The 20,624-nt window shown below is 54.2% G+C and overlaps 1 protein-coding gene across 3 annotated transcripts; it reads left to right on the top strand.

The window, feature by feature from the left end:
- The first annotated feature begins 1,404 nt into the window (after positions 1 to 1,404).
- Ntrk1 (neurotrophic receptor tyrosine kinase 1) lies at positions 1,405 to 18,225 on the top strand. Of its 3 annotated transcripts, none has more exon segments than NM_021589.1 (17): positions 1,420 to 1,692; positions 4,658 to 4,732; positions 4,956 to 5,027; positions 6,813 to 6,881; positions 7,647 to 7,798; positions 7,976 to 8,118; positions 10,273 to 10,405; positions 12,473 to 12,802; positions 13,171 to 13,188; positions 13,346 to 13,401; positions 13,651 to 13,753; positions 14,159 to 14,305; positions 14,601 to 14,731; positions 14,874 to 15,046; positions 16,156 to 16,396; positions 16,676 to 16,834; positions 17,878 to 18,225. In NM_021589.1, coding segments are annotated over 17 exon segments (2,400 nt in total). In that variant the 5' UTR covers positions 1,420 to 1,480; the 3' UTR covers positions 18,064 to 18,225.
- Positions 18,226 to 20,624: the final 2,399 nt, after the last annotated feature.

The raw sequence follows: 20,624 nt of genomic DNA, 5'->3' as shown, positions 1-20,624 counted from the left end.
TGGGGGCCAAGAACTGAGCTCCCGAACCCCTGCTCCTTGGCGCCCCCCTCTCTACAACACCCCCCCCGCCCCCGCTCGGAGGAAGCAGCTGGGCTCCCTGGCTTGATATGTGTGTGTGTGTGTGTGTGTGTGTGTGTGTGTGTGTGTGTGTGTGTGTGTGTGGTTCTGGGGTCCAACAGGTGCTTTGACATCTGCAGGGTAACTTCCTGCAGCCTGGACAGGTCAGACTCCGCTGGTGAAACCTGAAAATCTCAGTGCTTCACCTCTCACAGCCCTTCCCAGCCTCCTGAGGCTACTTTGGACATAATTTCTTGGGCCGGGGGTATGTCTCCGTCAAGTCTCTTGGTTTTGGCTCAAATCTCTAGGAGGCGAGTCGTCTCTGTGAGATTCCTCCTTCGTTTGGTTATTTTTAAGAACTCAGGATGCTTGGTGGGTCTCTGTATGTGTATTTGTTCAGAGGCACTTGGGGGACAGTTCATGCTGGGATGGTATCTCTTAAACGTGACACGTATGCTTGCAGTCAAGAAGGCCATTGCGCAAGACTCGCCTTTTGGTGGCCTGGATGCTGGGTCTGAGACTTCTCAGGTTCACAAATACCAAGAACGGTTCCCAGCTCACACGTCCGAAGAACTAAGAGATCTATTAATTTCTCCGCACAGAAATCGATGCTCTTGTCAGGACGGCGATCGATGCCAGGCTTGGTCTGCCTGGCCAAACCCCGGCTCTGGGGCCGCAGCTGGCTGGCTAGGATTGGGAACTGACCCCAAGACCAGAGAGGCACAGTCAAGCAAGGCTCCGAACAGCTTTCCCCGGCCCTCGCCCTCGGAGCCCCAGGCCAATCGCAACGCCCCGGCGCGAGGGCTTCTAGCGCCACCCTGTGGGCTCTTGAGGACCGAGAGGTCTCCACTTTCCAATCTCCCTCCAGCTGTGTTCAAAGGACTCTTCTTTACCCCTGTTTTCCTCCCCAGATTCTGCGTCCAGCCTCAGCGAGGCCTCTCCCTTTCCTTACTAGGGTCTGGAGAGCGTACATCTAACTTATTCCAAGTGACGTGAACACTCTCTTAGGTAAAGTGCACGGTGAGGCTGGCTGGGCTGACCCGGACTTCAACCTTTTTCTTGCTCAATCTCTCCTGGTCCCCGCAAATCTGAAAATGCAGCTGTTTTACTGTGAGAAATAGGGTATCGGCTTCCTAGCTCCCCCAGCCTCAGAAGACACATGTGAAGCAATCTGTGGCAGTCCCCCGCCCCAGGTCTCCTGCAGCCGTGAGGGACATGAGGAAGGCGAGCTGGCAATAGGGCCCCGAAAGGGGAGGGGGCACTGGGGGCATCGGCAGGCGGGGCGGGGCGGGGCCGTGGGTGCCGCCCTCTCCTGGTGGCTAGTCTTTAACACCGCCCCGCGCACGTGTCGCGCGAGGCCGGGCGGCGGCAGCCAGGAGCGCACGGACGGCCGCGCGGCCCGAGCTAGGCGGGCGCCGCCGCGATGCTGCGAGGCCAGCGGCACGGGCAGCTGGGTTGGCATCGCCCGGCCGCGGGGCTAGGCGGTCTGGTGACTTCGTTGATGCTGGCTTGTGCTTGCGCCGCATCCTGTCGTGAGACCTGCTGTCCCGTGGGCCCCTCGGGGTTGCGCTGCACCAGGGCAGGGACCCTGAATACCCTCCGCGGCCTGCGGGGCGCCGGGAACCTGACGGAGCTGTGAGTGTGTGTGTCGGGGGGGAGGGGCGCGGGGTCAGGAGAGCAGAGCCCTTCCCCGAGGGCGCGCACTCACCTCTGGCTTGAGGGGCCAGGCTTGGCTGCTGTAGGAGACGGGCACGTGTAGCCTTTGGCTGTGCTGGGGCGGCTTCTGCCGCTGCCACCACCCTGGCAAAGCCGCGCAGTCACTGTCTGGATGTCGCCCAGGATTAAGGGTAGCTAACTGTGGTGCTGGTTTGGGGCAGAGCAAGACTGAAACTCGGTGGATCAGGTTTTGGTCTAGCGATCTAGGATAAGAACCTTTTTGTGGGGTTCAATCAAGAGCCCAAGTCCCTAAGTCCATGAAGGAGTGGTCAGCTGTGCAGAATTTGGCAGTGTGGCGGCACCTTTGCTATCTACTCTTTCTTAGGGGGGAACCAGCCCCCAACCTCTTCCTTGCCATGCGGGGGCGGGGGAGGGGGATCCAGCTCTTCTCTGGATTTGCGATTGAGCTGGAGTTGGTGGGAGATGGTGAGGAACCAGCTTGGTGTCTGAACTCCTTTCCTCTCCACTGACCACAAGACTTCTTGATTTGGATGCGAGGAAAAGAAACCCCTTTGCCTCTCTCTCTGCTCGCCCATCTCTCCTTTCACCTTGTCTCCCTACTTGCGTCAGGCAGGCCGTTGCATAGAGATTCTCCTTTTTTCCAGGTCCAGAGCTGGGAGGAGGAACCTTCAGCTCTGCAGTACTTTGACAATGTGCAATAATCGGTTACAACATACTCAAGTATTTTGTAGCAGCTAGTGAAACCTTTGAGAGTATAATTGACCTGAAGGGACCCCCACATCACACAGTGATGGCTGGAAAATACTTGAGTATTCTGCTTGCTGGGCAGCTAGCAGCCTGCAGCTGATTGGCACCGAGTTACTCCGGCATCTTGTGGTAATTAACGGAGGTACTCAATCTCTCTCTAATGGCCCTAGGGAGACCAAGAACAGAGGAGATGGCCTTGTCTTGGCCTGGGTCTAGGCTCCTGCAGGTTGGGATGGGGCATGAAGTCTAGATGGTTGCTCCCAGGCCTGTCCATTCAAACCAGCGTCCAGCCTCCTGACTGTTTCCATCAAGGCTCTCATTCCCCCAGAGCCTTTCAAGACTCCAAGGGAGTCCAGCCCAGGGACAGGAGTAGTGGGCAAGCCTGGGCTATAGAGGAAGAGGTTGGCAGAGTGGTGAATTGAGTTGTCCCCCCTGGGTGGGGCCTGATGCTCCCAACTCCTCCTGCACAGACTTCTCCCCCCTCCCTCACCCGCATAGCTAACAAGGAGCTAATGGACTCGAATAGACAGACAGATTATGAATCTGAACAAATGAGGCGGCATGAAGCACACTGCCTGACAGCTCGCACATACCCAGCTCTACAGATCCTCTCAGCAACTCCCTGGGTCTCTGTAGCTCGAAACCCTTGGGGGCAGAACAGGGATCTGGACTCCCTCAGTAGTGGGCTAGCAACAACTCCTTAGGCCTCCAGGGGGAGGGCAGACACAGACCCATCCTATGGGGGACAAGGCTGGGATGGGAGAAGGACAGGGTCCCTTGGCCTGACCTGCTCCTTGCTGCTCTTTTTAACTAAGGGGAAGCTCCTAAACAAGGGGAAGAGTTCTGAGAACGGTTAGTGAGTCGGGGGGCCCCTAGCACACATGGGGATGGAGAGGAGAGAGGAGGACATATCATTACAGGGCGTGAGTTCACAGGAACTCTTAGATGCCAGATCTACAAGATGGGACTGCGCCCACAGCACCCCGCCCCCGAGTGCCGCTTGCTCTCGCTCCGTCTCTCCGTCTGTTTTGCTTTCTTGCCTCCCTGGTTCTCATTCTCCCTACTCCTAAGTCCTTATCTCTGTCTTGGGGTCTCCCTCTCCTTATCTGTCTCTTTCCTGCCCGCCCCAGCCCACTGTCTTCTTGCTGTCAATCTCTTCTGAGTTTTTCCACTCTTTGTTTATCTGCCCTCCCTCTGCCACCCACCTCCTCCAGCCTTCCGTGTCTCGCACTGTGAGATCTCCATCTCTCTTCACCCACTCACTCAGACTCCATCCCCTTCCCAATCCTCTCTCCCTTCCTGGGTCCCTCACAATTAAGGAGGGGCTGGGGTGGGGGGCAACAGCTCTATGCTCCTTGCTTGCTTTGGGAAAGTGCTGGAGAGGAGAGAGTAGGGGTTGCTGTGGGGAAGAACCAAAGGTATAAGGGGACCATGAGTGTGTGTGTGTGTGTGTGTGTGTGTGTGTGTGTGTGTGTGTGATTGGTGTCAATGAACCCAGATGGTGTCCACAGGGCACGTATGTTTGGGAGCACACAGTAGTATGACAATTGGGGCATCCTTAGCACTGGGTGGAGCAAGCGCCTCCGAGAGCCTTGTCTCTTGTGGAAGTGAGTCTTAGCACAGTCCCCTGTCATTGAGCATATATATGCTGGAGAAGTCTGCTAGAAAAATGGAGCCCAAGCTGAGAATGGCAGTGGGCACTGGCTAACATGTCTTCACACCTTATCTGTGTATGCACGGGAGACTCTATGTGAGCTTCATTCATGTGTGTCCCCCAGGGAGGGTACTGAGGACACCCTTGAGTGTTTCTGTACACTTGCCTCTGTGTTGCAGGAGGCATGTGAGATTCTGCATGTATGTAAAGGTGAGGGTGCATGTGTGCATGCATACACACGCATGACTCATGAGTCATGTCAGCATGTGGGGGCATGTGCACGAATGGGTGTGCGAAGTGGGTCTGGGTGTGATTGGTGCATGTGCTCGAGCGAGGGAGGTGGGTTGGTTGTAGGCACAGGGCAACTCCATTAAGGTCCTGACCTCTGTTGGCCCACCCCTCACCCTTGTTGGCCCACCCCTCACCTTGTTGGCCCACCCCTCTCTCCTGTTGGTCCACCCCTCTCCCCTGGTGACCCATCCTTCTCCCCTGTTGGCCCACCCCTCTCCCCTCTCCCTGCAGCTATGTGGAAAACCAGCGGGATCTGCAACGCCTGGAGTTTGAGGACCTGCAGGGCCTGGGGGAGTTGAGAAGCCTGTGAGGACTAAGGGTAGACAGGGTGGGACTGGGCACAGGGTGGTGGGTGCCCACCCATATCGGGATCTGGAAAGACCTGAGAGTGGGGGAGGTCTGGGAGGCTAAGGGGTTTGAGGGGTCCAGGCAACTTTGGAAGGGATGGAGAGGGGTGCGCAGCTCCACAGGGATATCTGGCCTGGGTGGGCAGAATGTGGAGCTTAAATTCCTCTCATCCGTTCCCTAGAACCATCGTGAAGAGTGGCCTCCGCTTTGTGGCCCCTGATGCCTTCCATTTCACCCCTCGGCTCAGTCACCTGTGAGTGGCCAGGCTGGATCAGTGGGGGCGGGGCTGAGGAGGACCTCCCTTGGGCTCCAGAATGGGCTTTGTGCTCCTCAGGGAACTGTCCTAAGGAAGGTCCAGCCTAGTCTCCCTTCCTTATGGCATTTCTTTCTGCTTCCGGGTTCTGATTCTCATCCAATCAGGCTAGAATCTTTGTTGATTTGCTTCTATGTTCCATGCCTCAGAGATGCTTCTCACAGGCATCTATCCAGGCTCTCTGCCTGGGGTCGATAGGGTGTGAGGGGTGGGAGCAAGACCTCTGTTTCTGGTCAGAATTTCTGTCTCCTCTCCTGTGAGGTGCGCTGTGGGGGTGGTCCATAAACTTCGGAGGTGGTATAATCCGGTCACTACCCCTCCCCCTCCTCACTCCTGAGAGTTCTGGCTACCTGTTCTGTAGCGGACAGAGGGACGTGGAGTGGGCAGAAGAGGGGCTTAGAGTCAGTCCCTGGTAGTCTGTCCCTGGGTTGCCTTTCCCAGCGTAGGGCTGGGTCCTTTAAACTCTCACTTGGGTCCAGGGAGTGAACAAGAATGATGTTATGTTACCTACTGTGTGTCCTGGCTTTAAAATGTCCACTTAGGGTTAGAGATGTGGCTCAGTTGGTAGAATACTTGCCTACTATCACGAAGCTCTGGGCTTGATCCCCGCGGCCACATCAACCAGGTGCGGTGCTACACACAGGGAAGGTGGAGGCAGGAGGATCAGAAGTTCCATGGCATACTTAGCCATGTGTTTGGGTCTCAACAAAACACGACAACAACTTAAAAAGAATTTTTTTTTTTTGGTTCTTTTTTTCGGAGCTGGGGACCGAACCCAGGGCCTTGCGCTTCCTAGGCAAGCGCTCTACCACTGAGCTAAATCCCCAACCCTTAAAAAGAATTTTAAAATGTGTACTGCGTGGCCGTTCATGTCTCTCAGGGCAGTGACTACTTGAAAGCAACCTGGTGACAGAGAAAATATGGTCCCCATTTTATAGATGAAAATTCTGGGAATTACGACGTTTCTTGACTGAGGTCACATGACTGTACATGGCTGGACAGGTGCAACACTCAGCTCTGAGCTAACCAAGGTGGCGGTGTTGCAGGTGTTTGCAGAACTCCGCAGACCCCAGTCTTTATAAAGTCAAGGCTGGCTAGGCAGGGAGTGGTTAGGGCATGGCCCTCAAGGGTCTAGCCACGGCAGTGTATGGTCCACACAAGGCACTGAGCTCTTGAAGCAGGTTCCTGGGGACCCAGGAACAGAGCCCTGGATGAGCTCCCTCTTCATTTTCACCTGGGGAAGTATGTCCCTGGGTTTCAGCCTGCGGAAGTGCTCTCAGAGGAGCAGAAAGAAAGGGATGCTGACCTGAGGAAGTACTTTGACATCCCTGTCTGGCGGTTGGGTGGGGGAGGAGGTTGTGAGAGCCTTGGTCCTCCCCTCCTCCTTGGTGGGGAGCACAGATGGAGCCCCTTACCCCAGCTGTGGCCTCAGCACTTCGCCAGCTGGGGCCGAGGTGTGGGGGCAGGGCCACCGGCTGTTCCCTCGGAGCCCTCTCCCTGGGGTCAGGGAGGGGTTAACTGGGATTAACCCTTGTTGTCCCAAGGAGAAGTCTGTACACAGAAACACTTACCTGCCCACCCCATTCCCACAGTCCCACATGTCCTCAGGCATAGTGCGATGTTCAAGTTGACTTCATTGGGGGATGGGGTAGCAGTCTCCTTTGGACTTCTGCCTCAGACTGGGTCAGAGTAAGGTCGCTGGCTCAGGGCATGTTTCTCCCACAGGAATCTCTCCTCCAATGCTTTGGAGTCCCTCTCCTGGAAAACTGTGCAGGGCCTCTCCCTACAGGACTTGTGAGTGTGTGGGCAGGGGCAGGGGCAGGGGCAGGGCAAGGGACCAGTGTGTGCGATATGTGGCTATGCATGTGTTTGTGGCCCCAGGACTATCTGTCTATGTGGAGCAGGGGAGGGGTGGGAGGTGGGGCATCTCTGGAAACTGTGTTGTGTCTGTGAGCTTGTCCTGGGGATTATGTGCCTGTCAGCCACTCCCCGAAACCCCTATCAAAGCAGAGCCTGCAGGACTATCCTGGGCTGGGCTGGGCAGGGCTGGGCTGAGCAGCCTATATGGATGAGTAACGTGTGTGTGTGTGTGTGTGTGTGTGTGTGTGTGTGTGTGTGTGTGTGTGTGAATGTGTGTGTGTTCAGAGGTTCAGGGCAGGGTTGAATACACCGTGGCCATCTTGGTGCTTGAGGACAGTAGCGCCATTCCCAGTGCACACGCACTGGGAGGGAGATACACAGAATAGTCCACATGTGTGGGATGGGTACCTAAGGCCTGAGGGCCATGGTGACCTACCCTTCCTACCACCATGCTTGGCTTCTCCCTCTAGAGCTGGGGTAGAGGAATCCCATGCAACCCTCAGCTGGCATCTACAGCAGTCTGCCCTTACGTCTTTTAGTAGCTAAAGTCTCATTACTGTGTTAGTTATGGTCCTGGTCCAAACCCCACCCCTTCTGCCTAGACCCCTTGGTAGCCAGCCATCTCCAGAGCACTGCCTCCTGGCTACTTGGACCTGTTGCATCCTCTTTCCCTGACTCTTAGCACCCCTTACCCAACAGGACCCTGTCAGGGAACCCACTGCACTGTTCCTGTGCCCTATTGTGGCTCCAGCGCTGGGAGCAGGAGGATTTGTGTGGTGTGTATACACAAAAGCTTCAGGGCTCTGGGTCTGGAGACCAGTTCCTCCCACTGGGACACAACAACAGTTGTGGTAGGTACTGTTGTGTGTGTGGTGGGGGGATCCTGGGGCTGCCTGGAGAGACCTGGGCAGCATTGGTAAGGGCTATGGACCCTGGAGGCTGGAGTCCATTGATTTGGGCTCGTGAGTAGGGTGGGGCTCACCAGCCCACACTTAGATTCTAATGCCCCTCCATACCCTGGGTGGCAGGTGTACCCTCAGTGAAGATCCAGATGCCCAATGACTCTGTGGAAGTGGGGGATGACGTTTTTCTGCAGTGCCAGGTGGAGGGGCAGGCCCTACAGCAGGCTGACTGGATCCTCACAGAGCTGGAAGGGACAGCCACCATGAAGGTGAGAAGCATTGTAGCCCCTCAAAGGGGGCAAAGAACCAGACCATAAGAGACAGCAAAAGTAATAAGGAGCACACGGGGAAATGGGGAGGACAGAGATGGCTCAGATGTCAGGCTAGGAATAACAGCCAGGAGATTGCAGGTTCTCAGGCAGGTATATTGGACCCCCAGACCCCCCAGACCTGAGACTCCATCTTTGAACTCATGGTCTCACATGTGAGACCCAGAAGGGACCCAACAGACCCTTCTTTCCATATATTCTAACTTAGGAAACTGAGGCCTGGACACAGGACAGGATCTGTGTTCCACTCCCAGAGCCAATTGCAAGGGCTTTCAATGTCCCTGAATACTCAGGAAGCAGCATTCTCTTGGATATGAACACATTAGTAATGGGCAGCTGGCTCTGACCTCACTACTTATTTTAAAGACGTGTGCACTGGCACACACGTCACTGGCACACACGTGCACTGGCACATGGAGGTCAGAGGGTAAACTCAGATGTCCGCCCTCACCTTCCATTATATTTCATTTTTTTGGTTCATGAGTTCCAGAGAGTTTCCCACCTCTGCCTCCTGTCTCACTTATAAGATCACTGGTGTTATACGACCATGATGCCGAGCCCAGCTTTATGGGGGTTCTGGGGATCCAAACTCAGGCCTTCATTCTTTCATAGCAAATTACCAGTTGAGCCTTCACTTTCAGCCCTCACTAATTACTTCTTGGAATAACTTTCAGGAAAAACAAATCCCTATTTCTGCCTGCTTTTTTGTTTTCTTATTTGTAAACAGAGGTAGCCATGGTGGCTCTCTGACATCCTCCCTACCTCTAGGCATTGTTTGGTCCCTATCTCTCTTACCTGAGCATCTTCCCAGGCCTTGCATCTGTCCTCAAGCTGGCCACAAGCAACTGACATTAGCTATAGTTGACTTTGGAGCTCCCCCACGCCCCCAAGACAGTGTTTCTCTGTGTGGCCTCCTGGCTCTCATGGAACTGGCTGCTGTCCCCTCCTACACCTCAGTTAGGGCGTGACTTTTCTATGGAAGTTTTCAGGAAATAGGTGTTAGTAATATGTCAATTCTCCAAAGAGATACCAGAAACTGGAACTTCCCAACGTTGGCTGAAGATGTTTCCACACGCAGACATTGGCTCTGTTCTGCTTATCCCTTCTCTATTACTCACAGGCAGCAAACTTGCACTCTGAGTGGGACTCTCGGTAGCCATGATGCCAGAGTCTCCCTCCCTTCCTTGCTCCAGAGGTCTCCAGCAATTGGAGTTGACTCTCCTTTTAAAGTGAGGCTCCCTAGACTGAACACCCTCATCCCGTAGGTCTACTTCCTAATTTCTGGATGGGCACAGCCCACTGTCAGAGCCAGGTAAAATTGTGAACGAGACCTCTGAAGTTGCTGGGTGGTGGTGGTGCAGGCCTCTAATCCCTGTGCTTGTGAGACAGAGGCGGGAGGACCTCTGAAGTCAAGGTCAGTTTGGTCCACAGAGCTAGGATGACATGGTGAGACTTAGTTTCCGGGAAATTCTGCCGCCTTCTTCAACTTAGAAACAGTTGCTGAACTCATCAAGATGAAGAATTCTTAAGAGGTCATATTTACACGTGGTGCAGCCATGGTTTCTTAGAGAGATATCTGAGCTGGTTTTAATCTACTGATGGTGATTCAGAATCAGCCATTTCATCTCTGAAGTCACTCACTGGCAACTTCTTCCTTTGCCAAAGACAGTGATGCTGTGGCTGAAGCTGCTTCTAGCTGCAGCCTGTTAACGTCCTTTGTTTCTGATCTTCCTGGGACTGAAACTGAGTTTGCCAGAACTACGTGAGCCAGGAATGAGTTGCCAAGGCCCTACTTGGTTGGCTGTCTGATGAGCTGCGTGTGAATGTGGAGGATGGCTTTCCGGCCCCTTGATGGCCACCTCTGCTTTAGAGTACTGTCTACCTACTTTGAGACTGTTGGCTGGGCTTTAGATTTTCTCTGACCCAGAAGCTACTTTACAAACTGTGAAGGAGGCCATTCTCTGCCCGCCTTCCCTTTGCCTCCCCAGCCTTTCCATATAGAACCAAAGGGCTCCCAAACACATCCGCTGTATCCCCTGTCTCCTGCCTATGCCTGCTGAAGCCCTCCTGATGACTCTCTCTTCTCTGGTCCAGAAATCTGGAGATCTGCCATCCCTGGGGCTAACTCTGGTCAATGTCACCAGTGATCTCAACAAGAAGAATGTGACGTGCTGGGCAGAGAATGATGTGGGCCGGGCTGAGGTCTCTGTCCAAGTCAGCGTCTCCTGTAAGCCCCCGTGACAGCCCCTGCACCCACCCCAACCCATCTCCTCTTCCCTGAAAAGAGGGGGGGGTAGCTGGGATCATGAGTGGGCGTCTCTACAGCTGCTCCCTCCCAGCTGTTTCCAGATTCCCATGAAAACCTGATCCTGCTCTCGAAGTCCTGGAGGCTCCTCAAGGCCAGAGGGTTATAGATGGATTTCTTTCTGGCCCGTTGCCCAAGCTTGCTACCTGAGGCCCTCAGCACCAGCTGCAGCCTGGCCTCATTGCCTGTTTCTCTTTAAGGCTTTTGTCCTACCATGTTTTATTTATTTATTTCACTTAGGATGCTAGTCTAGGTGCGGGATAACCACTTTATAGTTGGTGAACTACTCCCAGCTTGGGCTGACATTTGTGCAAACTGAACTTTGTGGGTAGAATGAGCTCAGGGCTGGACTTTTAGCGAAGGGGGTTTACGTCAGTTCTGCATCCTGTTCTTAGACAAGCTTAGGTTTAATCAAGGGGGTATGACCATAGATAAGCATCCTAGTTGGGAAGGAGGGGAATTCCTCTCTTGAGTTCCTCTTTATGATTGTTGTCTAATTTCTCTGACTTTGCCAATGTGTTATCTTCAATCTGTGTTCCAGCACCCTTTTTTCCTTCCTTCCTTTCTTTCTTTCTTTCTCTCTTTCTTTCTTTCTTTCTTTCTTTCTTTCCTTCCTTCCTTCCTTCCTTCCTTCCTTCCTTTTGTTGTGAAATACACATAGTTATGCACATCAAGCACACACTGTTTGTTTATGTATTCATTTAGAGATGGGGTCTTGCAATGAAACCCATGCCATTGATCCTCTATGCCTCAGCCTACACAATGCTAGGATTACAAAATTGTCACAGCTGGATAACTACATACTTTAAGAAAGAATGACCCTTGCCAGAGTCAGGCGTGGTGGTGCACGTCTCTAATCCCAACACTCTGGAGGCAGAGGCAGGTGGAGTTCAAGACCAGCCTGGTCTACATAGTGAATTCCAAAACAGCCAGTGCTGCTACACAGAAAAACCCTATCTTAGAAAAAACGAAAGCAATCAAGCAAGCAAACAAACAGAAAAAGACTACGCTTGCCAGGGTTCTAGAAGACACCCTCCCTCGGTCCCAACTCCATCTCTTCCACCCTAATTTTTATGTTAAACACTTCCTTGCTAACATCCCTTTCCACAGGGGTGGGAAACTAACAGTTTTAAGCATTGATTGCTTTTGCAGGGGGCCCAGGTAGGTTTCCCAGCACCCACACGGTGGCTCACAACCATCTGTAACTCAGTTCCAAGGACTCTGAGGCCCTCTTCTGGCCTCTAGGGTCACCAGGCACACATGGGTGCACATACATGCATGCAGGCAAAGCACTCATATACATGAAATAAACCTTAGAAATAGCACTTCTCTATATGTCTGTTTCCCTATTAACAAAATTTTGTTTGTTTTATGCATTGTAGAAATTAAAACTTTATGTATTGTTTTTCTTTTATTTTCTTTTGTCAAAACTTTATGAAACACATCTGTGGCAACAAAGTAACTATAATTCCTTAATATACTACATAGATTTCATGGTATGAATGCTAGTGAGAATTCCCATGTCAATTGTATGTATTTATACACATAATTACACAAACACACACACACACACACACACACACACACACACACACACATATATATATATATATATATATATATATATATATATATATACTGCTTTCTTTTATTGAGAGGCTTTTTTATTGAGAGGCAAGGGACTCTGATTGCCTCAAAACCATATTTCTTGCTTGTTTGTTTGTATGTTTGTTTCTATGCTGTGCTGGTACCCAGGACTGCCCAAGTAATGTGGGTGTCACGCCAGGCACTAGGCCTGTACTGGGCTCCATGTGTAACCCTTAAGCATCAGATTTTGTCCATTTCTGCCATTTCTTCCAAATATGTCTCCTAGAGGACTTCCTAGGGTGTGCTGATTTGTTTTTCCTGACCTGTCCCCTGATTTGTTCCTCCCCTGGGTTCCTTCCCCCCCCCAGTTGCCCACTTCCTGTCACCTGCTTTCTCCCATAGTCCCAGCCAGTGTGCATCTGGGCAAAGCCGTGGAACAGCATCACTGGTGCATTCCCTTCTCTGTGGACGGGCAGCCAGCACCGTCCCTGCGCTGGTTCTTCAACGGCTCTGTGCTCAATGAGACCAGCTTCATCTTCACTCAGTTCTTGGAGTCAGCGCTGACCAATGAGACCATGCGGCATGGCTGCCTTCGCCTCAACCAGCCCACGCATGTCAACAACGGGAACTACACCCTGCTGGCTGCCAACCCCTATGGCCAGGCTGCTGCCTCCATCATGGCTGCCTTTATGGACAACCCTTTTGAGTTCAACCCTGAGGACCCCATCCCTGGTGTGAGAGCTACCCTGAACCCTGCCCTGTTCCTGGGAGGGCCTGGGTGGAGATCCAGCAATCCAGGGAGGTCTGGCCTCTGCTTGCTATGACTCTGGTTCCCAGAGCTGGAGAGCTTTGTCCTGGACAGGAGGGCTGGTGGCCAACTCTGTGCTGTCCTTCTTTTCCCTCTCCCAAGCTGGGCCTGTTGAGGCCCTGGGCTGTTCCACCTGTCCAAGCTAAAGAGAGGGCTGTGCCCTCCAGGCAGCTACAGCTTCCTCTCTCTTGAGGCCCAGAATCCTATCTATCCCATAAAGGAGCATCCTGGAGGGGAGGGCCTCCCTGCACTCTCCCTCTCTGACTGCTTTCTCTCCTCCTTCCTGCTGCAGTCTCCTTCTCGCCAGTGGGTGAGTTACCTGGGCTGGAGGGCAGCTGTATTGTCTCAGAGCTGAAGGAAAGGGGACAGCTAGATGGGACCCTGAAGTGTGGCCAGGGTGGGGAGCTGCTGGAAGAGACATGGCAGTATGTGCCAAGGCCCACCCTCTGTGCCCCATGTCCCCACAGACACTAACAGCACATCAAGAGACCCAGTGGAGAAGAAGGACGAAACACCTTTTGGGGTGAGTGTGGGGTATGGAAACTGATGGGGGGTGAGTTGGGGTGGCCAGGCACAGCTCCTTTGCCTGTCATTTGGAGGTAGAGCAGGACAATCAGTCTGTTATGTCCTGAGCTCCGTCAGCTGATTTCCCAGCTAGCTGAGGTTGTTAGGGAAACTGGGCAGGGCTGGGGACCTGACTCTGGATTCCCCTGTAGGATGAGGTATGCAAAGCTCACAGTACAGAATCCTGTAGGCCTGACCCTCCTTCTAGGTCTCTGTGGCTGTGGGCCTGGCCGTCTCCGCCGCCCTCTTCCTTTCTGCCCTCCTCCTAGTGCTCAACAAATGTGGACAGAGGAGCAAATTTGGGATCAACCGTGAGTTGGCAGAGGCGGTCTGTCTGTCGTCTGTCCGTCTATCCACCCATCCTACTGGCCAATTTTCTGCTGGCTCCTCCCATCTGTGCCCTGTGTTTGGGGAGGGTGTTTATGGGGCTCGGGCTGTACGTGTACTGGGCTGGGCTGCTTTAGAGGCAGCAGCTATCCATTGGTGGCTGAGCTGTTGTCAACGCTCAGGTGGGTCTGGGGGCTCCACTCTGTCAGGAGCAGGGGAGTTACTTTGGTACCAGGAGCCAGATCAAGAGAGGCCCTGGTACTTCCCTCCCCTTGCCTACCGTCTTACTGGGGCACTACTCTGCCTGAGTACTATTCAAGCTCGTCTGAGGAAGGATGGAGATGGCGCCTGGGCTCTATGATGCTCCATTGGGTATGTCTCTTCCCCAGGCCCTGCTGTGCTGGCGCCAGAGGATGGGCTGGCCATGTCCCTACACTTCATGACACTGGGTGGCAGTTCTCTTTCCCCTACTGAGGGCAAAGGCTCCGGACTCCAGGGCCACATCATGGAGAACCCACAGTACTTCAGTGATACCTGTGAGGAACTGTTATAGTAGGCGAGCGAGTGTGAGTGCGTGTGTGTGTGTGTGTGTGTGTGTGTGTGTGCGTGCGTGTGCATGTGTGTGTGTGAAGCCTGTGTGAAGCCCCTGACCCAGGCCTCTCCCCATCCTATCTCCAACTCTGTCCAGGGCCATATCTCCCACACTGTGGACTCTCTCTGGGCAGATGCTCCCACCCACCCACACCTCATTTCCTGTGTCTGCACTGCCCGTACCACTGCCCCATCCTGCCCACACCAGGGCTGCCTTCTGACTTTACAAGCCCCTCCCAGGTGTCCACCATATCAAGCGCCAGGACATCATTCTCAAGTGGGAGCTAGGGGAGGGAGCCTTTGGAAAGGTCTTTCTTGCTGAGTGCTACAACCTTCTGAATGATCAGGACAAGATGCTGGTGGCTGTCAAGGTGAGACTATGGTCCTGGTAGGGACTGCTGGCCTGTGTCCCTCAGAGCACCATTGTGTCAGGATGGGGGGGGGATATTTGAATGAATCAAGATGAGGTGGGGTTGGGCTCCCCTCCAGTTCCACCTCCATCCCTACCCCTAGGCACTGAAGGAGACATCTGAGAATGCTCGTCAGGACTTCCATCGTGAGGCAGAGCTGCTCACCATGCTACAGCACCAACACATCGTACGCTTCTTTGGAGTCTGCACGGAGGGTGGCCCATTGCTCATGGTCTTCGAGTACATGCGCCATGGGGACCTCAACCGTTTCCTCCGGTACAAGAACCCAGTCCCTGGCCCAGTACCTGAACCCCTCCCTGCACGAGCATCCTTGTTTGTCCGCCAGATGATCTGACTTCCCAGAAGCTCTAGGGAGTGAAGGTTCATGTACATTGTCTGTAGGACTCACCTACAAGAGGACCTGAGTAGGTCAGGCGAGCTAGCCTAAGGTGTGTGGAGATGGGTTGGCAGAGGAACCAGTCAAGGGGAGGCCATGGAGAGCTCTTCCCTTGTTTGTGAGGTCTTGCCGGCCTAGCCAGAGAGAGGTTGTTAGGTGGGTCCCAGGCTGTGTGAAGAGCAGCTAGTGATGCCCCGTGGGGTACTGGGAGGAAAGGAGAGACTCTGAAAGGCTTTGGGCAGGGGACTGGGCCTTCATGTTTTCAGCTTGCTCTGGTGACACATGGGACCTCCCTCCCGGCCATGTTCCCTGGTTTATGTCTCTGCTCTGGACTGGAGTCTTGGTTTAAATGTCCCTTCTTCCAGGAAGCCTTCTCTGTTTCCATCCCTTGCTGGTGTTCAACAGACACTTGGCAGATTGGAGAAGGCATTGCCAACAAAGCAACCATCAGGACAAAGGCTGGGCAGGGGCGGCATGTGGGGAGTGGCACCAAATGATCAGGATGGCCTAGACTCGGGGGCTATGGGACTGGAAACCGTCAGAAAGGAACACTGTCCACGGACTAGCTGGACACTAAGGACAAAGTGAGGGGAGGGGACAGGAGATTCAACGAGGACTCAAGTTGCTGGCCTGGAGCTGGAGAGGCTCCCTTCATGGAGCAGAGTGGGATGGGGACAGGGACTTAGCAAAGGCTGTGCTTAAGTGATATGGTGGCAATGGGGACTGGGGTAGCTGGACGCTGGAGCTGAGTTCCTCCAAGGACTATGGACTTAGTATCCTTGGGGGTGAGGTTCTCTGTGGAGAAAGGCAAGCCTGTTTTCTCCCTTACCCTTCTCTCCACACAACTGCCTCCTCCTTTCCTCCCTCCATTTTTGCCCCTAGTCTCTTCCTTCCTCACACCCATTTCTAAGCATCCCCTCTGCAGCTCCCAGGGCTCTACCCACCCAGCTTCTCCCTCTCAGCTTCTCTCTATCTCCGTCTTTCTCAGGTCCCACGGACCTGATGCAAAACTGCTGGCTGGCGGCGAGGATGTGGCTCCTGGTCCTTTGGGCCTTGGGCAGCTTCTGGCTGTGGCTAGCCAGGTGGCTGCTGGTATGGTGTACCTAGCCAGCCTGCACTTTGTGCACCGGGACCTGGCCACACGCAACTGTCTGGTGGGTCAGGGACTAGTGGTCAAGATTGGAGACTTCGGCATGAGCAGGGACATCTACAGCACAGACTACTACCGTGTAAGGATCCCTAGACCCTACCCCAGCATCCATACCCAGCCTCACTCAGAGTTTGTCAGACCCTGCACGGGCGAGCTTGCCCTCCTCTGCCTCTAGCTGTGTGAGCTCTGGGTTCTGGTCTCTGGTCACCCATCCCTTCCAGCACCTCAGCCCTGGGTGGGAAACTATTTTCTCTACTGGTCCCTCAGTCCTGGCCCTGCCATACTTTCTGTCAATTTAAGGGGGTGGGAATGGCTTTGTGATTGCCCCCAGAGGAGGTGATATGGTGTATTTCTGCAGGTGGGAGGTCGGACCATGCTGCCCATCCGCTGGATGCCTCCAGAGAGCATCCTCTACCGCAAGTTCAGCACCGAGAGTGATGTGTGGAGCTTCGGGGTGGTGCTCTGGGAGATCTTCACCTATGGAAAGCAACCCTGGTACCAGCTCTCCAACACTGAGGTCAGCCCTGCCTTCAGCCCCCTTTCTCTTCTCCTCTCCTGGTCCTTCTCTTGCTCAGTGTCCCAAACCCAAGCTCAGCTGGCTTCTGGGGGGTCCTTAGAGGTCATTGTGGATAGAGTCCAGGCCATGCCTTGTGTGTCTTAGAGGTCATGGCGGGCATTTACAGGGCAGAGGAGAGAGGGTGGGAAAGAGGAGACAGCAGGAAGGCTGGAGGTTAGCTGGAGAAGGACAGCCCTGCCTTCCCCTGGTCTCTGGCTAGCCACAGTTAGAGCAGACCCCAGGTGTTTTGTCTCCTCAGCAGCTCCCCCAAGCCTCCTCCTTGGCGCACAGCTGTCAGTTTCCATTTCTCCTTCTAATGCAGTCTGTTCCCCCGAGGCTGATGGGGTGGGGGAGAGGGTTATAGATTTTAATTTTCTCAAGCACTGAGAGAAGGAATGGAATTAGTGCTGCCCATAATCTAAGTCCTCTAATGGGGACGGGGAGAAGGGGAAGAGAGGCACCAGGCGCCTTCTCCAAGCATCTCCCTGTCACTGGCTCTTTGTCAGATCTCCCCTTTAGCCGCCCCAGCAGCACTTCCTGGAGTCTATTGCTGCAGTTTCTTTTCAGCCATCTCCCCCACAGAGTGGTGCCCACAAAAGGGAGAGGCAAGGGTTGCCCCTGCTTTAAACCAAAATGGCTCCCCGCCCACACACACCGAAGGCTATGGCTGTTGTCCCACACTGTTCCCTTCTGAAGCTGGGAGGTGGAGGCTGAGGCCAAGGGTGAAGGCCTAGGCAACGTCATGCCCTCACCCTTCTCCTCCTACCCGGCAAGTCCTCACTGGCTGTAACACTAGCCTTCTGGAGGCAATCCGAGAGTCAGGCAGCAATTATTCCTACATTTCAGAGTGGAGCAGGAAAGAGCTTCAGAGTTTGAAGGGCACCATACAGTTCCGTCAGTCAGTCCGTCAGTCAGTCGGGGGGGGGGGTGCCCTGTGGGAGAGCCAGTAACCTTCCTGTTCTGAAACCCTCAGTTCACTCTGTCTCCTCTCCCGCGCGGCACAGGCGATCGAGTGCATCACGCAGGGCCGGGAGCTGGAGCGGCCGCGCGCCTGCCCTCCTGATGTCTACGCCATCATGCGCGGCTGCTGGCAGCGTGAGCCGCAACAGCGCCTCAGCATGAAGGATGTGCACGCGCGGCTGCAGGCCTTGGCACAGGCGCCACCGAGTTACCTGGACGTTCTGGGCTAGGAGTCTGGATGTCAGGCTACCCTGGGCTCCCTCAGCGCCCAGCAGCTATCACACTCAAGTCTTACCCTCAGCATGTGGAGGGGACCAGCAGGCGGGGAGCAGAGGGTGGCCTTGCTTCATGGCCAGCATCCATCATAATAGCAATTATATTTATTATCCCTGGCTGTGACTCTTGCCCATTCTTGGGGAGAAGGGACTCAATAGAGAGTGTGCTCTCTGGGTCTCTGGACTCGATTCCCATTCGGGTCCCTCTGGGTTGCCTCTCTGCTCAATGCAGCTGTCTCCCACTTCATCTTCACCCCTCACCTGGTGGTGACAGCCTGTCCACACCCTCACTGTCTTTATTTGGTCTTCACAAAGGCCGATGCTGGGGAAAGGGAATAGGGCCCCCGGGGACGGCAGCCGCTGGGGTTGGGGGTAGACAGAGCAATCACACATTAGAACAAACGATCAAGACAGAGAAACTGGTGTGTGTGTGTGTGTGTGTGTGTGTGTGTGTGTGTGTGTACACAGCAAGGATTGAAGGAACAGACCTGGTAGTACACACCTTTAACCCCAGCTACAGGAGTCTGAGTGCAGCAGGAGAATCTCACATTCAAGGGTCGACCTGGGCTGTGGAATCAGTTCAAAGCCAGCCTGGGAAACTTAAGGAAACCTTGTCTCAAAACAAGTTCAAAGAAGACTCAGACCTGGCCCGGCAGTAGAGCCCTTGCTTGGTGTGTGGAGGGGTCTGGGTTCAATCCCCAATACTGTGGGGTAGGGTGGGGAGGAGTGTGGAACTGAAGATGGAGGGTCAGCGCCCTGTTCCTACCCCTCTGTTTGTTCCCCTTCTTACCTGAAGCTTTGAGATTATCACTTGGAGGTGGGGCTTGGGCACTGTGACTTTCCGAGGCTAGAATTCTGGTGCTGTCCCGTGCTACTCACAGGACAGATGGGGTCTACCTACCTTTCTTTGTGACTCTAACTAAAAGGCCTGAGGCATCTGTTACATTAATATCCCTCAACTCCACCACATCAGGGGAGTAGAGCCAGGCCTCCTGGCCCCAGTGGAGGCTTCCACCCTGGGGCGGGAGCAGTAGCATTTCAGCCTTCACTTCCTATCACCTGCTGGGCTCCTACAATTTCACATGCTCACTCACACAGCTCCTGGGGCAAACGATGGCTGTCTCCTGTCCTTGGGTGCCCAGTTCCCTGCCCTGTCCCTGTGATTCAATCTGTTCTTATCACTCTGGACCGAGCCCTGCAGTATGTCTGCCTCTTGTCCAGGCTGGTTCCAGCTAATGGAGGGCTAGCCCAAGGCGGCAGGCTGATTGATGGGGGGTTTGGTCCCCAGGGGCCTCGTTGGCAGGCTCTCTGTTCCTTTCCTTGGGATGATGGGCAGTGCTCTTCACTGAAGAAGGGGGACAGAGTGGAGGCATCAGATTTGGCAGGTGAGGCCATGGACAAGAGCTACAGATACTGAAGCTAAGAGACTTCAGAGGGAGGTGAGGTGCAAAGACAGGGAGATGAGACATAGGGAGATGAATCGTGGTAATCAGCACACAGGCAGGGGAGGGCGGCAGTTGCCAGAGTCCTAAGAGCCCAGGACCCCTGCAGGCTCTGCCTGCCCCTTCCTCTCAGTGTCTCTGTCTTTTGATCCTCTTACGAGGGATGGGTATAGCAGATTTGGAGGCCTTGCTGGGGGTACACGGCTCTGCTCTGAGGTTTGCTGCACTGAGCATGACTGGGCAGGGCTTGGAGGCCAGATAGCAGAAGAGACCCGGAAAGCCTATGAGGGCATTTCTAGTGTTGATTACGGAACATGGAGACTCCTGAACCAACCTGGACGGTTACCACAGACGCCGAAGAGACACAGAGCTCTGGGAATGAGGCATGGGAGCCTTCCCGAAGTGGACAGCAGAGAGGAGGAGCACCAGGCCTTCAGGCAACATGACTTGAAGCTTTGCACAGGGGCAAGAAGGGACTGAACCCTCTGTCAGCGAGTGGCCACCCCTCATGGATGGAGATTCAGACACTGGTCCACATTGCCCTGGCCTAGCACATGTAGCCAGCCTAGATGAAGGCGCGTGCATGTGATCACACACAAGCAGCACTCTTTGCCATTGTTGCTGGGTCCCATTGACATTAACTATGTCCTTGTCCCACTGTGGCCCCTGCCCCCTCTCTGTTAATTACCTCCTGGCTGTGCCAAGTCCATTAGCTGCCCTCAGTCCCAGGGGCTGAACACCAGTTGAGATGGATAGCTATAAGGAGATGGGTGGAATGGGACCTTGGGGACTTTGAGGGGCTTGAGACAGACAGCAACCTGGGGCCATAGGGTAGTATTATCTCTCCTAGAACTCTCCCTTCTCAGACAAGAGCTGTGTTGACTGGAAGAGAGGCTCTGAGAGGCTGGGGTGCTGTGGAACACTGAGCAGAACTATCTCCGCCCCACCCTCACCCCCAGTCAGGGGAAGAGGAGGAAGTGGTGTGGTCAACGCAGTGGACTCCTTAGGGCTCCAGCCCTGGGCCAGGTCTCTAAAGAACTTGACATTCTCCTGCTCCCTCAGAGCTGGATTCTC

The sequence above is a fragment of the Rattus norvegicus genome, chromosome 2 (genome assembly GCF_036323735.1).
Source record: "Rattus norvegicus strain BN/NHsdMcwi chromosome 2, GRCr8, whole genome shotgun sequence".
In the NCBI taxonomy this organism is placed as follows: domain Eukaryota; kingdom Metazoa; phylum Chordata; class Mammalia; order Rodentia; family Muridae; genus Rattus; species Rattus norvegicus.
This window is presented reverse-complemented; position numbering and strand designations above follow the sequence as displayed.